General features: G+C 37.2%; 2 protein-coding genes across 2 annotated transcripts in view; one reads left to right on the forward strand and one right to left on the reverse strand.

The window, feature by feature from the left end:
• The window catches only part of LOTGIDRAFT_156126 (hypothetical protein), a gene marked incomplete at both ends in the record, with an annotated part of 10041 nt that extends 6785 nt beyond the window's left edge, over window positions 1–3256 (forward strand). The window contains 3 exons of the mRNA XM_009046147.1: window positions 258–650; window positions 2453–2585; window positions 3073–3256. Of these exons, the coding sequence (XP_009044395.1) occupies window positions 258–650; window positions 2453–2585; window positions 3073–3256 (710 nt within the window). The remainder of the gene's footprint in view (window positions 1–257; window positions 651–2452; window positions 2586–3072) is intronic.
• Window positions 3257–4769: 1513 nt separating this feature from the next.
• Window positions 4770–6889, reverse strand: LOTGIDRAFT_109457 (hypothetical protein; the record flags this gene model as incomplete). Its single annotated transcript, XM_009046148.1, has 5 exons — window positions 4770–5039; window positions 5364–5579; window positions 5976–6080; window positions 6311–6482; window positions 6735–6889. Coding segments are annotated over 5 exons (918 nt in total), but the record flags the coding sequence as incomplete, so codon positions are not given.
• Window positions 6890–14710: the final 7821 nt, after the last annotated feature.

Genomic DNA, 14710 nt, shown 5'->3' on the forward strand with positions numbered 1-14710 from the left:
TCCAAGATAGCCTTTGCCAAGACGTGTTCGAATTGTCTACTGTAATGGACACGTGGAAATTCTGCTGTGTCTTAATTCTTCTGTCAGGTACGTCGATCTTATTTGATTTCCACTTTTATTAGATCTTCTGCTTTTAGGAAGCTGGAAACAGCCCATCGTCTGTTCCTCCAATTGACGAGGAGGTATCACATCCTGTGAAACACCGGGCCTCAATTTATTGTCCCATCCGAACTATTAGATGCATATTTTTATTTCAGCAACAGACATCAATGCCGAACATCCTTTTGTAACGGACTGTAAGGATCATGACCAAGTAGACTGCTACAAAATCCGAGGAACTGCGGAATGTCGCGAGGAGTGGGTGTACGAGTTCTGTCCCTTGTCGTGTGGTATCTGTGGATTGTTGAAGCCCGACTCCAACAAATGTGTGGATCACAACAGAGAATGTGATAGCATCCAAAGCAGTGATCACAAAAGCTGTAAGGACATCGTCATCAAGGAAGTGTGTCCAAAATCATGTGGAGTTTGTGGACATCATAAGCATACACATCCTCCACATCTGTTGAAAACAACTGCTAAAGCGACATCTAAACCGCCCACCACGACGCCTATTCCAACTTCCGATAAAACCACCATCAATCCATCGACAGGTGCTATCGTCACCGATTCATTGGTAACTTCCAATGCGATTACTCCGTCACCGACTTCTGGTGTCTTCTCCGGCAGTCCGATCATTGCATCACAGCATCTGCAATCCAGCTATGAACAGTCATCCACTTCAACCGAATCATCCCAAAACATCCTACAATCATCTTTCCCAGTTAGTGTTCCTGAGATGTCAACAACCAGAGTCATTTTATCTCGCACTAAGGTACTCGTAATCACCTCGTCCAAGGTGGTCGAAGGTCCACAGACATCTCTCAGGATGGAAATGAGCAGTCAATTTCCGTCGTTGACAGAAGAAAGAAGCTCAGAAAACATTTTGCTGGTTCAAAGTTCTGCAACTGAGCTACCACAGTCTTCAGTAGATGTATTCGGCACTATCCAACCAACATCTTCAGTAGACGCATCTGCGATGATCAAGCCATCCTCTTCAGAACAATTTATCATGAGTTCCGAAGTTGTAACAGTTCCGTGGTTAACAGAAACTGTAACAACGGACGCAATCGTAACTGGAGAAGCATTAACATATTTTCAAGGTATTACTGATGAAGTGACAACCGAAGGGCAACTGGTGACGGATCAAAGAATAACAGATTCTATGGTAACTAATAACGAGGTAACAACAAATTCCATGGTAACTGCTAACGAGCTAAAAACAGATTCTAGAGTTACCGATAACGAAGTAACAACAGATTCCATGGTAACCGACAACGAAATCAGAACTGATTCCATGGTAACCGATAACCAAGTTACATCGGATTCTATGGTAACTGATAACGAAGTAACAGATTCTATGGTTACCGATAACGAGGTAACAACAGATTCTATGGTTACCAACAACAAAATGCTTACACATTTTATGGTAACTGATAACGAAATGACAACAGATTTTATGGTTACCGACAACAAAGTAACATCGGATTCCATGGTTACCGATAACGAAGTAACATCGGATTCTATGGTTACCGATAACAAACTAACAACGGATACCATAAATCCAAATGTAATGTTAACTAATCAAGTTACTGATAGCCCGCAATTTACGGATTCTGGAATTACAGATGCTGTAGAAACGGCTAGTCCCCGGGTTCAAAATACGGATGAACCCGTAACGGATGATGGGTTCACTGATGAACTGGCGACATCAGAAATTCACACAAACGCAATTCCCAATCACACTGTCACTCGAGGACTCTGGAACAACTCAGCAACGGATTCTGGAGTTACTTTAGAGGGTGTGTCAATGGACCAAGGAATGTCTATGGTAACGCAAAGATATTCTGGGGTCACTGAAGATGGCACTTTGACACCGGATTTGGCTGTAACCAGTGATATGGTAACGCAGAAACACTCTGGAATTACTGAAGAAGGCCCCATGACATCGGAAGTGACTGGAACTAATAGAATGGCTGTTCAGGAACATCGAGCCACGGATACAATTGCTGCTGTAACTTCTACTAACAATGGGGGTTCTCAAGGACCCACACATACTTCCAATGCTTCTTACAGAACTGGCGGTTTGACACAATCCCAAGACACATCTGTCCGAACAACTTCCCTAACAACCATAACAATGACTTCCGCTACAACTGGATCGAACTCGTTTACACCTCCTCCGCTCACCAACAGTTAGTACATTTCTTACCTCTCTCCCTCTCGGGTACGGAATTGTCGTCCAAAAGGCACTCGCAAATATCTTATCATTGCTTTCTAAAAATCCCGTGACCCCCTACTCGGCTTACGCCCACCGAAAAACTTCCACAGACCAATCTCTATATTGTATTTTCAGCTCGTTGCCAGGTTTGTAATGACCCGTTTTGTCTCATCGGGTTCGCAAACATCAACTATTGTCGCCAAGATACGCCATATTGCCTGAGTTCCGTAAGTTTTGATGCAAACGGAAAGAGAAGACTTGATAAAAGGTATGGACATAACAAAGTTATTCAATCCCAGCATCGAAGGTTGGAATTGGTAAAATTATCTGCGTAGAATGGCTTATTATACGCTTTCATAAATAGATATATATTAACGGCCGCTACACGCTTCCATATAGTTAGACATTAGGTTGCTGCATTTAGCTTTCATATGCTGAAATGATCACAGTGTCTCTAATACAATTAAATGACAGTAAACAGTTTCTGTATCATAAAATGGCTTCCATAGAGGAATATCCCGTGTAATACTTGTATTATCTTTCTGAAAAGGCCTTATTAAATGAAATGACTATAACAGGCTTTCAAATAGTTAAATATCTGCGAAAGAATTGCATTAAGTAAAATATCCACCATAGGATTGCATATGGCAAAATGACCGATAAAATCTTCCATAAAATATCAGCGATTGACTTCCATGTAATATAACGGCCGAGATATGCTTCCATATAACTCACTCTTATCTTATCTTTTGTAGGTGTGCCAGCGTTCAAGAATGTGACGAAAAATGGATCAACCGGTCAGCTAAAATGACGAAATGTCTTGAATTGGACAAAATGACAACTTATCAGACGAACTTGGAATGTGACTTTTGCTGTGTGACAGATAACTGTAATGCACATACATTACCAAATAAGGATACGTTATATACCAAACAATAACGTAATCAGAGATAAATTACTGTCGATACGGGTTATTCGGGTAGTATTGTATTGTTGAGATTTATATTGTACCGTCTTGATATAGCCAAAGGCATTTTTGCACTTCTGGGGATGAATCCAAAGGTATACTCGAACAGTCCACTTTATTATAAGGTAGAATGTGGACTGCTCATGTTTATGTTTTGGATGTTTTCTGGATATGCTTATTATACAAGCCTAAGCCCCCCCCCCCCCCCCCCCTTTACTACCTTTCCATAAAAAAAACTCCTTCTTCTAGCAAGCTGGACTTGCTTATAAAATCAGATTTGTAAAAGTTCGTATGGGTCGATAAAAACGTAATAATTGTATTCTACTACTATAGACCAGGGCCTACTAGAATAAACTTTATCTTTAAACAAATAAGTCCAACGATCTATTGAAGAGCAGAACTAGGTTTAGTTTTACCTTCTATGTTTCAAGGATAACTTTTTTGTTCATATTTATGTGTATGTGTTCTAATATGTTTGTATTACTAGGAGAAATAAACACGAGTTTTACGTCTTATTGATCTGCATCGTATGGGGTTAATGAAATGAAATGGGGCTCTATGATCTACAGCTCCGTTTCTTTTTTGGATAAGGAAATGAAATCGTTTTTTAAGTGCCATTGCCTTGTACCTTTTTAGCTCTGTATCTTATCTGGTTAATGAAATGAAATGGAGCTCTATGATCTACAGCTCTGTATCTTATTTGGCTAATGAAATGAAATGGAACTTTATTATCTACATCTCTGTATCTTATTGGGCTAATGAAATGAAATGGAGTTTACTTCCTACAGTTCCTAAGCTTAAATGAGCTAATGAAATGAAATTGAGCTTTCTATTTCATTTTCTGTATCTTATTGAGATGTTGAAATAAAATGAAACCTTGTGCCTACGTCTCTGTCCATCTTTGAACCAATGAAACACTATTGAGTCCAATCATTGGCCTTTAAATGGTGACTCTAATCACCATAATTTAGCCAAAGAACTGAATACAAACGCAAAGTAAAAGATGGCGTAAATTTATAATTAAAACTATTTCTGGTTATGGTAGTATTCCATTTAAAATGACTAACCAACAATGCCTAGAAATACAAACAAAATAATGATGAAATTTGCCAAGGTTGTCCTTATTTTCTACAAAAGAAAATCATATTTGAGTAGGGTGACTCTATCAATATTTCTATATAAATTTCAGTAATTTGCGCGAATACGTCCGTTTTGGTTTTACGCAGTAAATAGACAAACCGCACCGGACAACTTAACATAAGCATGTTGTGAAGGAGGTACTATCACTTTGTGCGAAATCTCCCCAAGTGTCATGTATAGATTGACGGTTGTTGTTCTTATTCCCCAATTTCACCCAAAATAACAAAATGGAACGTCATATACGAAATATTGAGATCAGTAATTATGTGGTGGCCCTTCTTCCCCAATTTTACCAAAATTGATAAATGGAAAGAAATACCCAAATTACGCTGTTCCAAAGGACACTTACTGTCGGTGGTCCTTATACCTGAACGTAACCCAATATAACAAAATGGAAAGAAATTTACCTAAATGATTCAGATCCAAAGTGACGGTACTGTCCTTGCTTAGTTGAACATTTTGAGAATGTATAATTTTACCATTACGATGTACCAATAATTTGTATGACCCTTTGAATGCACGTGTTTTTATATCTAGGCCGCTAAAATCATGGGTTTCATTCGTCCTCCACGTTTTCTTCAACAGTTCTTGCACCTTTCGTCCGGCTGCATTGGGCTACATATAAAAACGCAACAAATCTTTGGAGAACCAACCAACCATCGATATTGACAAAACGATCTTCATATACAGAGTCCTTTGATACTGATACAATGACATTTGTCCTGGAGGGACTGATAGATATCTTACATTTTTTGAAATCATAGACGAACCAGACAGAACTATATCCGCCGATCAAACGCCGCTCTACCTTTGCCCAAAACTTTGATAGCATCATCTGGTTAAGATTTGGCCAAGTAGCTATTACAGGACTGTCATGGCGAGGTGAAAAATACTTGGGACAAGGCAAAGCGAAAGTAAATAAACTCTAAATTCCCCTACCGTTACATTGGGACCATTAGCAATGGCGGCGTCTTTCCGCCAATGATGCCCGTCCCAAAATCCCCAAAACATGACACCATGGACGGACGGATGACTGAAATACAACCTCATTAAGTCCTCGTATTTCTTGGCCTTCTTGTGTTCATCTGTTTCTACGATGTCCAGCTCTGTTATCCAAATTGGTAAATGTGCAAGAGCTGCTTCATCCAGTCGACGCTGAAAAATTGCGAAATGGAAGATTTAAGAGACCTCTTAGTAAGAATGGAAGCCAGCTGTGTTATCCGAATTGGTAAATGGGCGAAAGACACGAAATGAAAGGTTTCAGAGACCTCAATTCTGCGGGAAGAGGAATCTGCCAGTTGGTCGGAAACATTCTCCACTAGGGAAGGAGGAGTAGGCCTAAACTCGTGTACGCGAAAAAAACACCTATTCCATGTGCACTTTCCACCAAGGGAACGAACGTTACACCACGTTTATCACATCGTATCCAAATCCAAGGGAAGTAACTCAAATTATGTCTGGTTGCCATATTTCAACAAACCGGAAATTCATCTGCAAGATTTGATCAGGAAAGGAAACGGAAATGTGCTTATGAACGAGGCTCCACTGTACCTTGATAACAGCAACGTCTATATGTCCTCTCAGATGACTCTGGATACCCATACCCTCGACTGGTACACCTTGTTGTTTAAACTGGATAGCCTGATCCTCGTATGCCTGCAAAATATTCTCAAATAAGTTTATGTACTCAACTCACGGCAGACATTTCACGCTGATCCCAGTGGCTTTCTGTTGACATTTTCCGGCAAAGTTAAAATCCCCTACTCTGGGAAAATGTTATCTCTTGTGAAACTTGAAAATGTTTTTCTATTTCCCATGTTTGTCAATGAAAGTTTTGCGTTGCAACTTTACCTCCTAAACTCCATTTCATTTGAAAGGCTACTTACAGCAGTGGTCATGTATCCAGCCACAATGTCGTATTCGTTCAAGAAACATTTGGCATTTGGATCATGTTTATGAGTTTCTCGGAACATCCATTGAGTAATATTAGGATCTTTTAATTTTTCTTCGTAAAAATGCAGATGTAAGTTTTCGTTTTCGACGTCATAATGTTGAAATCTGAAATTTTAATTGATCAAGACTTTGTCAAAGCAGAATGTCATTTGCTTATTTTGAAGTATAAATTATGCCCTCTCTATGCTCAAAATTCATCTCAAGTCACATGAAATCCATTGGCTTCTGGCCTTAAGGGGCTTCGACCATACGAACCACGCTTCGGAGAGACACTTCAAATTTTTGGCGCCCCCTTCCCCTCAGGCATTTTCTATGTACGCCCCTGGCTGAAGCATAGCAATTGATATCTTATCTCACCTTCCTTTAAAGGTATGAGTCAGCTCTGTTACGTGTTTCTGCATGGCTTGTTTCAGTTTTACTGGATCCATATCTTTCTGCCACGAGGGCACGACATTTTTACCACCCCAAAATATATTATGTCCTCTTACTTTGATGCTGAAAAGAGAAATGCCCTTCGTATACAATTAAATTAAAACAATGCTCGTCATTATTTCATCTTACTTCTATGCTGAAAAGAGCATTTCGGGCTAATAATAGAATAAAGAATACCATTCGCGTACAATTAAAACAATACCCGACATAACAATGTGGTTTAAAAGTGGGAACTTTTCAACACGTGGACTAAAGTAGACAATTTAAGAATACATCGGATCGTCAGCTGTCATAAAAGCCTTTTCTGGATGAGAAAGGGAGATAAGACTTAAGAGTTTAGCTTTCCACTTACCCACGGGATATCATATAATCTACAGCTTTTAAAGCTCGAGAATAATCCACATGACCCTACAAAAAGAAACCTCCATTTCATATATAGTACATTTTCACAATGTCAAGCTATTACGAACTTCGTCTCATACCTTGACTTCAATAACCTATGTTCTTGTATCACGGAATGCAGCGATTTGATTCGATTGTACGTAAGCGAATTGAGCCAATCAGAGCCCTCGACAGAATGTCTGTAATCAATAAGCCAAAAGAACTCTAATTGGCTGTATTAACTTTTCCGTGAGTCAAGAAAGGTGGCTATTGTAGTCAAGGTATAATACGAAGTTGGTAATACCTGGACATTGTGAAGATGATATAGTCGAGCACATCACGGTCAATACAGTTGTGAACACTATTACTGATTAGCTTAGCTAAAGAATTCTCGTTTCTGAGACTAAGGTATAATTAATAAAAAGGATGGCGAACGTTTCCCTTTAAAAATAATAAGTCATATTCACCTGTTTTGGTTCTAAAGCCGTCCATTTCAAACCAGTTTCTAAAACAGCCCATTCAAACAGATCATAGAAGAATTCTTTATATTTCGGTTTGTGATCCTCAACAATATCTCTTTCATTAACAGCTGATCCCCAACCGAACTCACTCGTGATTTGTTGAAGCTGTAATGGAAAAAGTGGAGTTTTACGTCCTAATTTTCTGCACCCACTTGACCTTATGCAGACAAGACAGATTTGGCCCGCACAAATGAACGATATATGCAATAACAGTCGTCAGCTTTTTATCAAGCAATTTTTTTTTATAGTAGTGCTTTTCCGGAAGTGACGTAATGTAATTAGATTTTCCTGCTTTACTTACCTCTACTTTTAATCCAGTCAGAGATTTAGGGGCGACAACTCTGAAATAATAATAAAGTTCATCATTAATTTGGAATGTTATTTTTTGTGTCTTTTCATTACGTTTCTTTTTTTTATGTCTTTTTTGTGTCTTCATTGTTTATTTCGCCGTTTATGCGTTCGTCCATTCCCTTAACGAGCCTTTCTACGGTCCCTTTTCTTATTCATTCATTCATTCATTCATTCATTCAGACACTTACTTGAGGGTGAGGTCAGACTTCCTGTATTTATCAATATCTCTGTCGGTGTCAGCCATAAAACTTGGGTTATGATCTATCCAATCAACTACCACGTCATCTATCAGGAAATTCAATTCCTTATCTGGTGATTTAATACCGAATCTTACAGTCTTGGCTGAAAACAGAACGGATTATCTAACGCATGGTTTCTTCGCTTTATCTTCACAATGTCAAGTTGTTACGAACTGCGTCTAATGCCTTGGCATCAATGTATTACTGAAGTTCGTAAATGAATCGATTTGATTGGTATCTTACGCTTGGCAATATAGCCAATAAGTGCCTTCGACCTAATTCCACTAAAACTAAGCATTTTTGGCTAGCCTAGAAAAGGCATCATTTTAAAAGCTTATAACACAAGGGACCTCTTTTATAGTAATATATCCTAATTCAATCCGAAACATCTGCCTCTATTCCAGCCTCTGATAGATATTTCGACCGTTGTCGATTGAAGTAGGCGAAAACTGTCAGAGTAGCTATCAGAGGCTGGAATAAAGTCAGATGTTTTGATCTAATCTTAATTGTAATTTATGCCGACTTACTATTGGCTGGAATATAATAATCCCCGCCCACTACATGCCAGACTCCGGGCAGTAAGTAGGGGGATACTCCACAAGCCACGTAATGATGTTTTCCTACAATAGAAAACGGGGGTTTTATGTCCTTCTTATTGGACAAATGAAATGAAATATACGTCCCACTTTTCGTCACCTTTGTGGGTTAATGAAATGAAATTGTGTTATACTTAGGGCCATATGCAGCGCTCGTACTTTACCTAAACTTTTATTAAAGTAAGACTTAAGTCGAACTTTAAGTATGCACGGATCGATCTTTACAAAAGTCGTGCTTAAATTTGACTATCAAATGTAGAAAATGAAAGCCTTCATGTAAAGTTTAGCCAAAGTTCAACTTTAGTCAAGGTAAGAGCACTGCATACGGCCATTAGTACTTTTGTCCACCTTATTGGTCTAATGAAATAAAATGTACATTATGCCCCTATTTTTCCATACTTCATTACTTCACGGATTGTATGTATGCAATTTAACATGATAAATACATGTGCCTACTCTTTTTCGAGATCCAAATCGCGAGTCATTTTTCCACAAGACATAAAACAAAACGTATTGAGCAAGAGATATGAAACGAAAATTAAAAATAAAATCTTTTTTCTCGATCAGTTACGTACCGTTTGTGTCGAGAATATCCAGTGTGGTGTCTATTTGGTGATACATCTTGCCATTCACATTGTTCAAAAACTTCACCATAAACCGGAAGTAGTATGTCTTGTCGGCTGGTAGGCTCGCAGTTTGAGATGGTCCTGCCCAATCATATTGCCTGTAACATATCGTGTACACGGGTCAAGTATACATGAAATAATATCAATCCTCGACCAATGAAATGAAGTAAGAAACAAAAGAAACAACCAGCATTTACAAGGATAGTAAAGTTCATTAGGATCCTTTCTACCAATTGGTCCTGGTTGAAACCTCTTGTCATTGCACTTCCATAATTGCGCAAACGAAAGCCAGAAATTCGCCGAAATTTTGGCTGCTAATTCATCACCGTCATTTTTGAACTGTTATTTAAGATAATCAGAAGACCTTGCCCCGTATTCTCGAAACGATCTCAGGGCTAGGACGTCCTAGGGTCTTAATATCTAACACTGTTTTAGGACGTCCTAGCGTTAAGAGAAATCCGGGCTGATTCCTATTGTAGCTGCTAAAAGAAACCTATAGAAAACTAAAATTTTAACGCCTTGACCAAAACTTTTTTTCGAGACTGGCTATTACAACAAATCCAAGATTTACCAAAAGTATAACTTTTACTTTTATGGATTCGTCCGCCATTTTAAAATGTTTACCTTGAAGTAACCAAAAGACTGTGTTTCCCACTGTGACTGTCGTCTGATAGAGCCGATTTACAGGAATAACAATCCCAATCCGCTATTGAAGACAACCCTGGATTTTTTGCAAAATTCCGAGCTCCAAGAGTCCCTGCTACAAGGATACCCAGTGCCAACAGTCTTGTCCAGAGAACCATATTGGAATTAGTGCTCTGAGGCCTTTTTGATAAGGAATAAATGTCATGTACGTTTACCAGCTGATAAGGAATCAGTAGTAGGTCAATTCAAACCTAATTTAGACAAACCTATATCCTACAGCGTAGTCAATTCTTCCCCGATACATGAAACGTCTTTTGTCTTTTGAGCAATTTTGTCGCCAGGCTGGAATTTTACATTGGGAAATACCATATTTAAGAAAACCCTGAAGCATAAAAAAAACTTTGAGAAAATCTAGATGGCGTTCACATCTAGACCCCCGTTGCTTTTGGGTCACATGCCTTTGAAAAAGGGTAGCACAAAAACCAATTTCTCAAAAAATATTCCACCCTTCATTGGTTGTATTTGTCCTTTCACTTGCTTATTATGAAAGAAGCGTATTTTCAGCTATATCTTTTACTTCTTAGAATGAAATTTCGACGTCTAGATAGTGTACAATTTAATTTAAACGTTGCATTGACAATCAAAGTATCCAAAATAACCATTCATACGTAAAGTCATTATCGATATCATTCCGCGTCAATTGCGTGGTAAAATTGGCACTTTAGAATTGGATTCTTAAAGAACTCATCCACGTCAAAATTTAAGTAGGCCTACATACGAAACATACGTATGGTTGTTACATGGTAATAACACACACGGACATAGTTCACAGCCATTTTGAATTTCTCCTTCGACTAAATAAGTCGAATTTTGATAATAGTTTTGATAATTCAACCAAACCTTCAAATCAAATTGAAAGGTTAAGAAATGGCTTTATATTTGATTTGAGGGCTTTGTTGAAACACTACAGTCTTTTTATAAATCCGACTAATTCAGTCGAAGAAGAGATTCAAAATGGCCGTGAACTACGTTCGTGAGTTATTTCCACGTAAGAACAATACATAGTTTCGTATGGATTTATGTATTGCCAATATACTAAGTTGTCAATTATAAATTTCGTATTCTACAAGACTCCGAAAAAATATGGATAATAAACTTTATGGCTATTTCTTAAGCAAATCATTTTCATATGTAATTTGATTAGACGACGAACACCCATTCGAAATCCATTAAGATTTTGACCTATGCAAATGGGACAGGACCATAATTCAATAGACAATAATACATCCTCTAAATTCAAATTTTTGACTTTTTTTTCATTGAAATCTACTTAATTAGTTTAAAAAATGTTACTAAAATGAATTAGTTGGTATTTATTAAATATCAAGAAAATGAAATGAAATTAATGGAGTTTTACGTCCTACTTTTCTGCACCATGTGGGCTAATGAAGACGGACAACGCCATGCAGGGTGCAATGGAGACATTTTGCCAGGACAGTGACATTAGCTTGCTCTTTTTCGATTTACAACTTTTGAGAGATCTTTAACGTGCATAGCCTGTAGCACACGGAGCCTCGGTATATTGTCCCATCCGAACGACTACACGCTTTTTCCATGTCAGCCTACTTACTAAGTCGAACAAGAAGAGAAACCGTTTGACTTCATTCCTGTTTTCTTTGTTTTTTGTGGAAAAAGAAAAACGAAACATCATTTTGAAATAAATTATCTTTTTTGATTTAAGATATATAAATTTGCAGAGAAATTGAAATTTTTTACGAGCAATTTTCTTTTAAATGTCAGATTGTACGGAAACAATAAATTTTAAAATGAAAGTAAAACGATTTTATGGCAAAAGAAAGATCAACAGTTTATTTTGCTTCAAGGACATTGAAGGGCTCTCCTAGCTAGCAACTACTTCAAACAAATTGTGTTACAGTTAGCGTTACAATTTATTAAGAGCGTAAAAAAATTTTTGACACAAATAGCAGCAATTAATTTTATTTCAATAATTGAAGCGTATACCGCCGTCTTTATAGTAGTCTTGTTAACGACCAACTACATCAAACTAATGGTGTTCGTGGGATCTTATCTCAGTCAGTGGTAAAATTTATTCTGAAAAATATCTGGGAAAGATCAATGCTAAGAGGTTTTGGCAAAGGCCTGTTTCATTAAGATCTACACTAGGTGTAAACATCTATTGGGTTTATATAAAAGCCGGAAGTGACGTCATTGGTGTAAAATCACTGAATGAATAACAAATCAATGCAGGCAGGTGATGTATGGGTTCCTTAAGTCGGAAGTGACGTCATTGGTGCGTATACTATATCATACATAATTAAATTGATGCAGGTAATGTAGCAATTTCTTAAAACGAAAGTGACGTTATTAATGCAGATATATAGGACTCAAGATGTTAAATAAACGAACGTAGTGTGTGTACTTTTAGAATTGCCTATTTTTGACTAATGTTTGGTCTAGATGAGGAATTTGATGTCTGAAATTGCATTTTATTCCAGATTTTATGAGATGATGATAAGATATATCACTAAATGAATACCATATCAATGCAGGTGATGTATCCTAACCTTCAGTCGGAAGTGACGTCATTGGTGCAATAATGCCATTAATAAATAAATCAATGCAGGTGATGTATATTAACCTCAAACCGGAAGTGACGTCATTGATAGCGTGTTTGCTGCCTCTCAAGGTCTCTGAAAACTTCAAGATGATTGAAACGCACGTCCCACTCGTCTTGTCGTTGCTGTTGGATTAAAAATGTTACGTGTTTTTATACAGATACATCAGACATTGTTTAATTAAGTATTACACTTTATTTATTTTTTCTAATATTTTAGATATCTCTGAACTTCGACGTGGAACTTCCGAAGTAGATTTTTTATTTTCATCAGACGCAAGTTACGAGCACACTTCATATTTTTGAGTTCAAGTAGAAATAAATTCCATATATTATTCTAGTTTTTCTTTTTTCTTTTTCCCCCTTTTTTTGGTATTTTCTCATTTTCCCTTTTTTCCCCTTTTCTCGCATTTCGTTTCTCAAGGTTGGGTTTTTAATTCTTCCTCAAAGCGTCTAGGTTTCGCTTTTTTAGAATGTGTTTGCTCTTAAAATGTTAAGAATCGTTAAATAATCAAATTTAACAATTCCAACGGGAGGCTTTTAAGAAACAATTAACAAACTGCGTCTAATACCTTGATATCTTTAGGCACTTTTTTTTATATATCACTGTAGTTTGTAAATGCAGCGATTGGATTGGATTGTACGCTAGAGAATACATGAAATCATTGTAAATAGGTTTTCTAAATGTTTTTAAGTGTATCGGGAACACTCATTTTCATGGAATCAGTTTGTACCATTCCAATTTTCAATCAGACGTCTGTGGTTCCTGCAATTCCACTAATACTAAGTGTTTGATGAAGCCAATTGTCGCAAAAAACCTTAAATGTGATACAAACATATTTATCAAACACTTATTTTTTTGGAACTGCAGGAACCACAGACGACAGACGTCTGATTGAAAATTTGAATGATGCAAAGTAATGATGTTAGTGTCCACGATACAAATAGCCTACAAAATTTTCAAAATCTTTTTACAATCTCCTTTAGTTGGTTCAAAATAGAAGATAAGAATAGAGGTTTTAATTAGCAAAAGACAAGTGATTAATGTACTTTCGGCGTTGAAACTCTCCCAAGGGAAATAACGAGCCTAATAACTCTTGACTAACCGGGCAATTACAGTAAAAAATAGTACTGCGTAGGACAAATATTTCAAAATTGACGGATACTAGAAGTTTGATGGATTTTTTTTTCGTTTTTGAAAGAGACATTATCTACACTGAACTGATTTTATAAAAAAGCAAAATATTTTTGAGAGATCTAGACTTGCTTCAGATCCCTGCGATGAATTGCTTTGTTCAATCTAATCTATATAACATTAAATAGCAGTAGACGCTCAATAAACACAATAGGAAATGACGTTAACAAATTCCAAAATGACGCATTGTGGGAATACAAATAACAAAGACATTTTTCTAGTACGATTTCGGAGTTAAATTTTGTAATTTTTAGATATTGTAGACTACAATTTGAAGTGAAAACGGAATAAATAGCCGCTCAAATGTTTGTGTCTTATTTTTGTTCATCCAGACACTCAAGGGGCATAACTCACATTGACATATGACAGGAAACGATCTGAGCGTTAATATATCCTAGAAACAGTGTTAGAGGTGAAGACTCTAGGGCACCCAATAGCGCTTAGAGGTTTTCGAGAAGGTGTCGGATATCTCTATAGTTTATTTTATAGGTCACTAGCTCGTTTTCTGGAACAATGTTAGTTGAAATGAATGAGTTTTACCTGTGTAAGACAATGATGGATGTCATGTAGTATGGATGTCAGGACCTTGCAATATGCTATACTCTTTTCGATTTTTCAATGATCAAGGCATTTTTCTCGTGGTCAGACGTAGCCAGTGTATTGGGTTATGGGTGGCAAAATTTCATTGCAGACGCATATTACGACATATATC

Source organism: Lottia gigantea, assembly GCF_000327385.1.
Source record: "Lottia gigantea unplaced genomic scaffold LOTGIsca_10, whole genome shotgun sequence".
In the NCBI taxonomy this organism is placed as follows: Eukaryota; Metazoa; Mollusca; class Gastropoda; family Lottiidae; genus Lottia; species Lottia gigantea.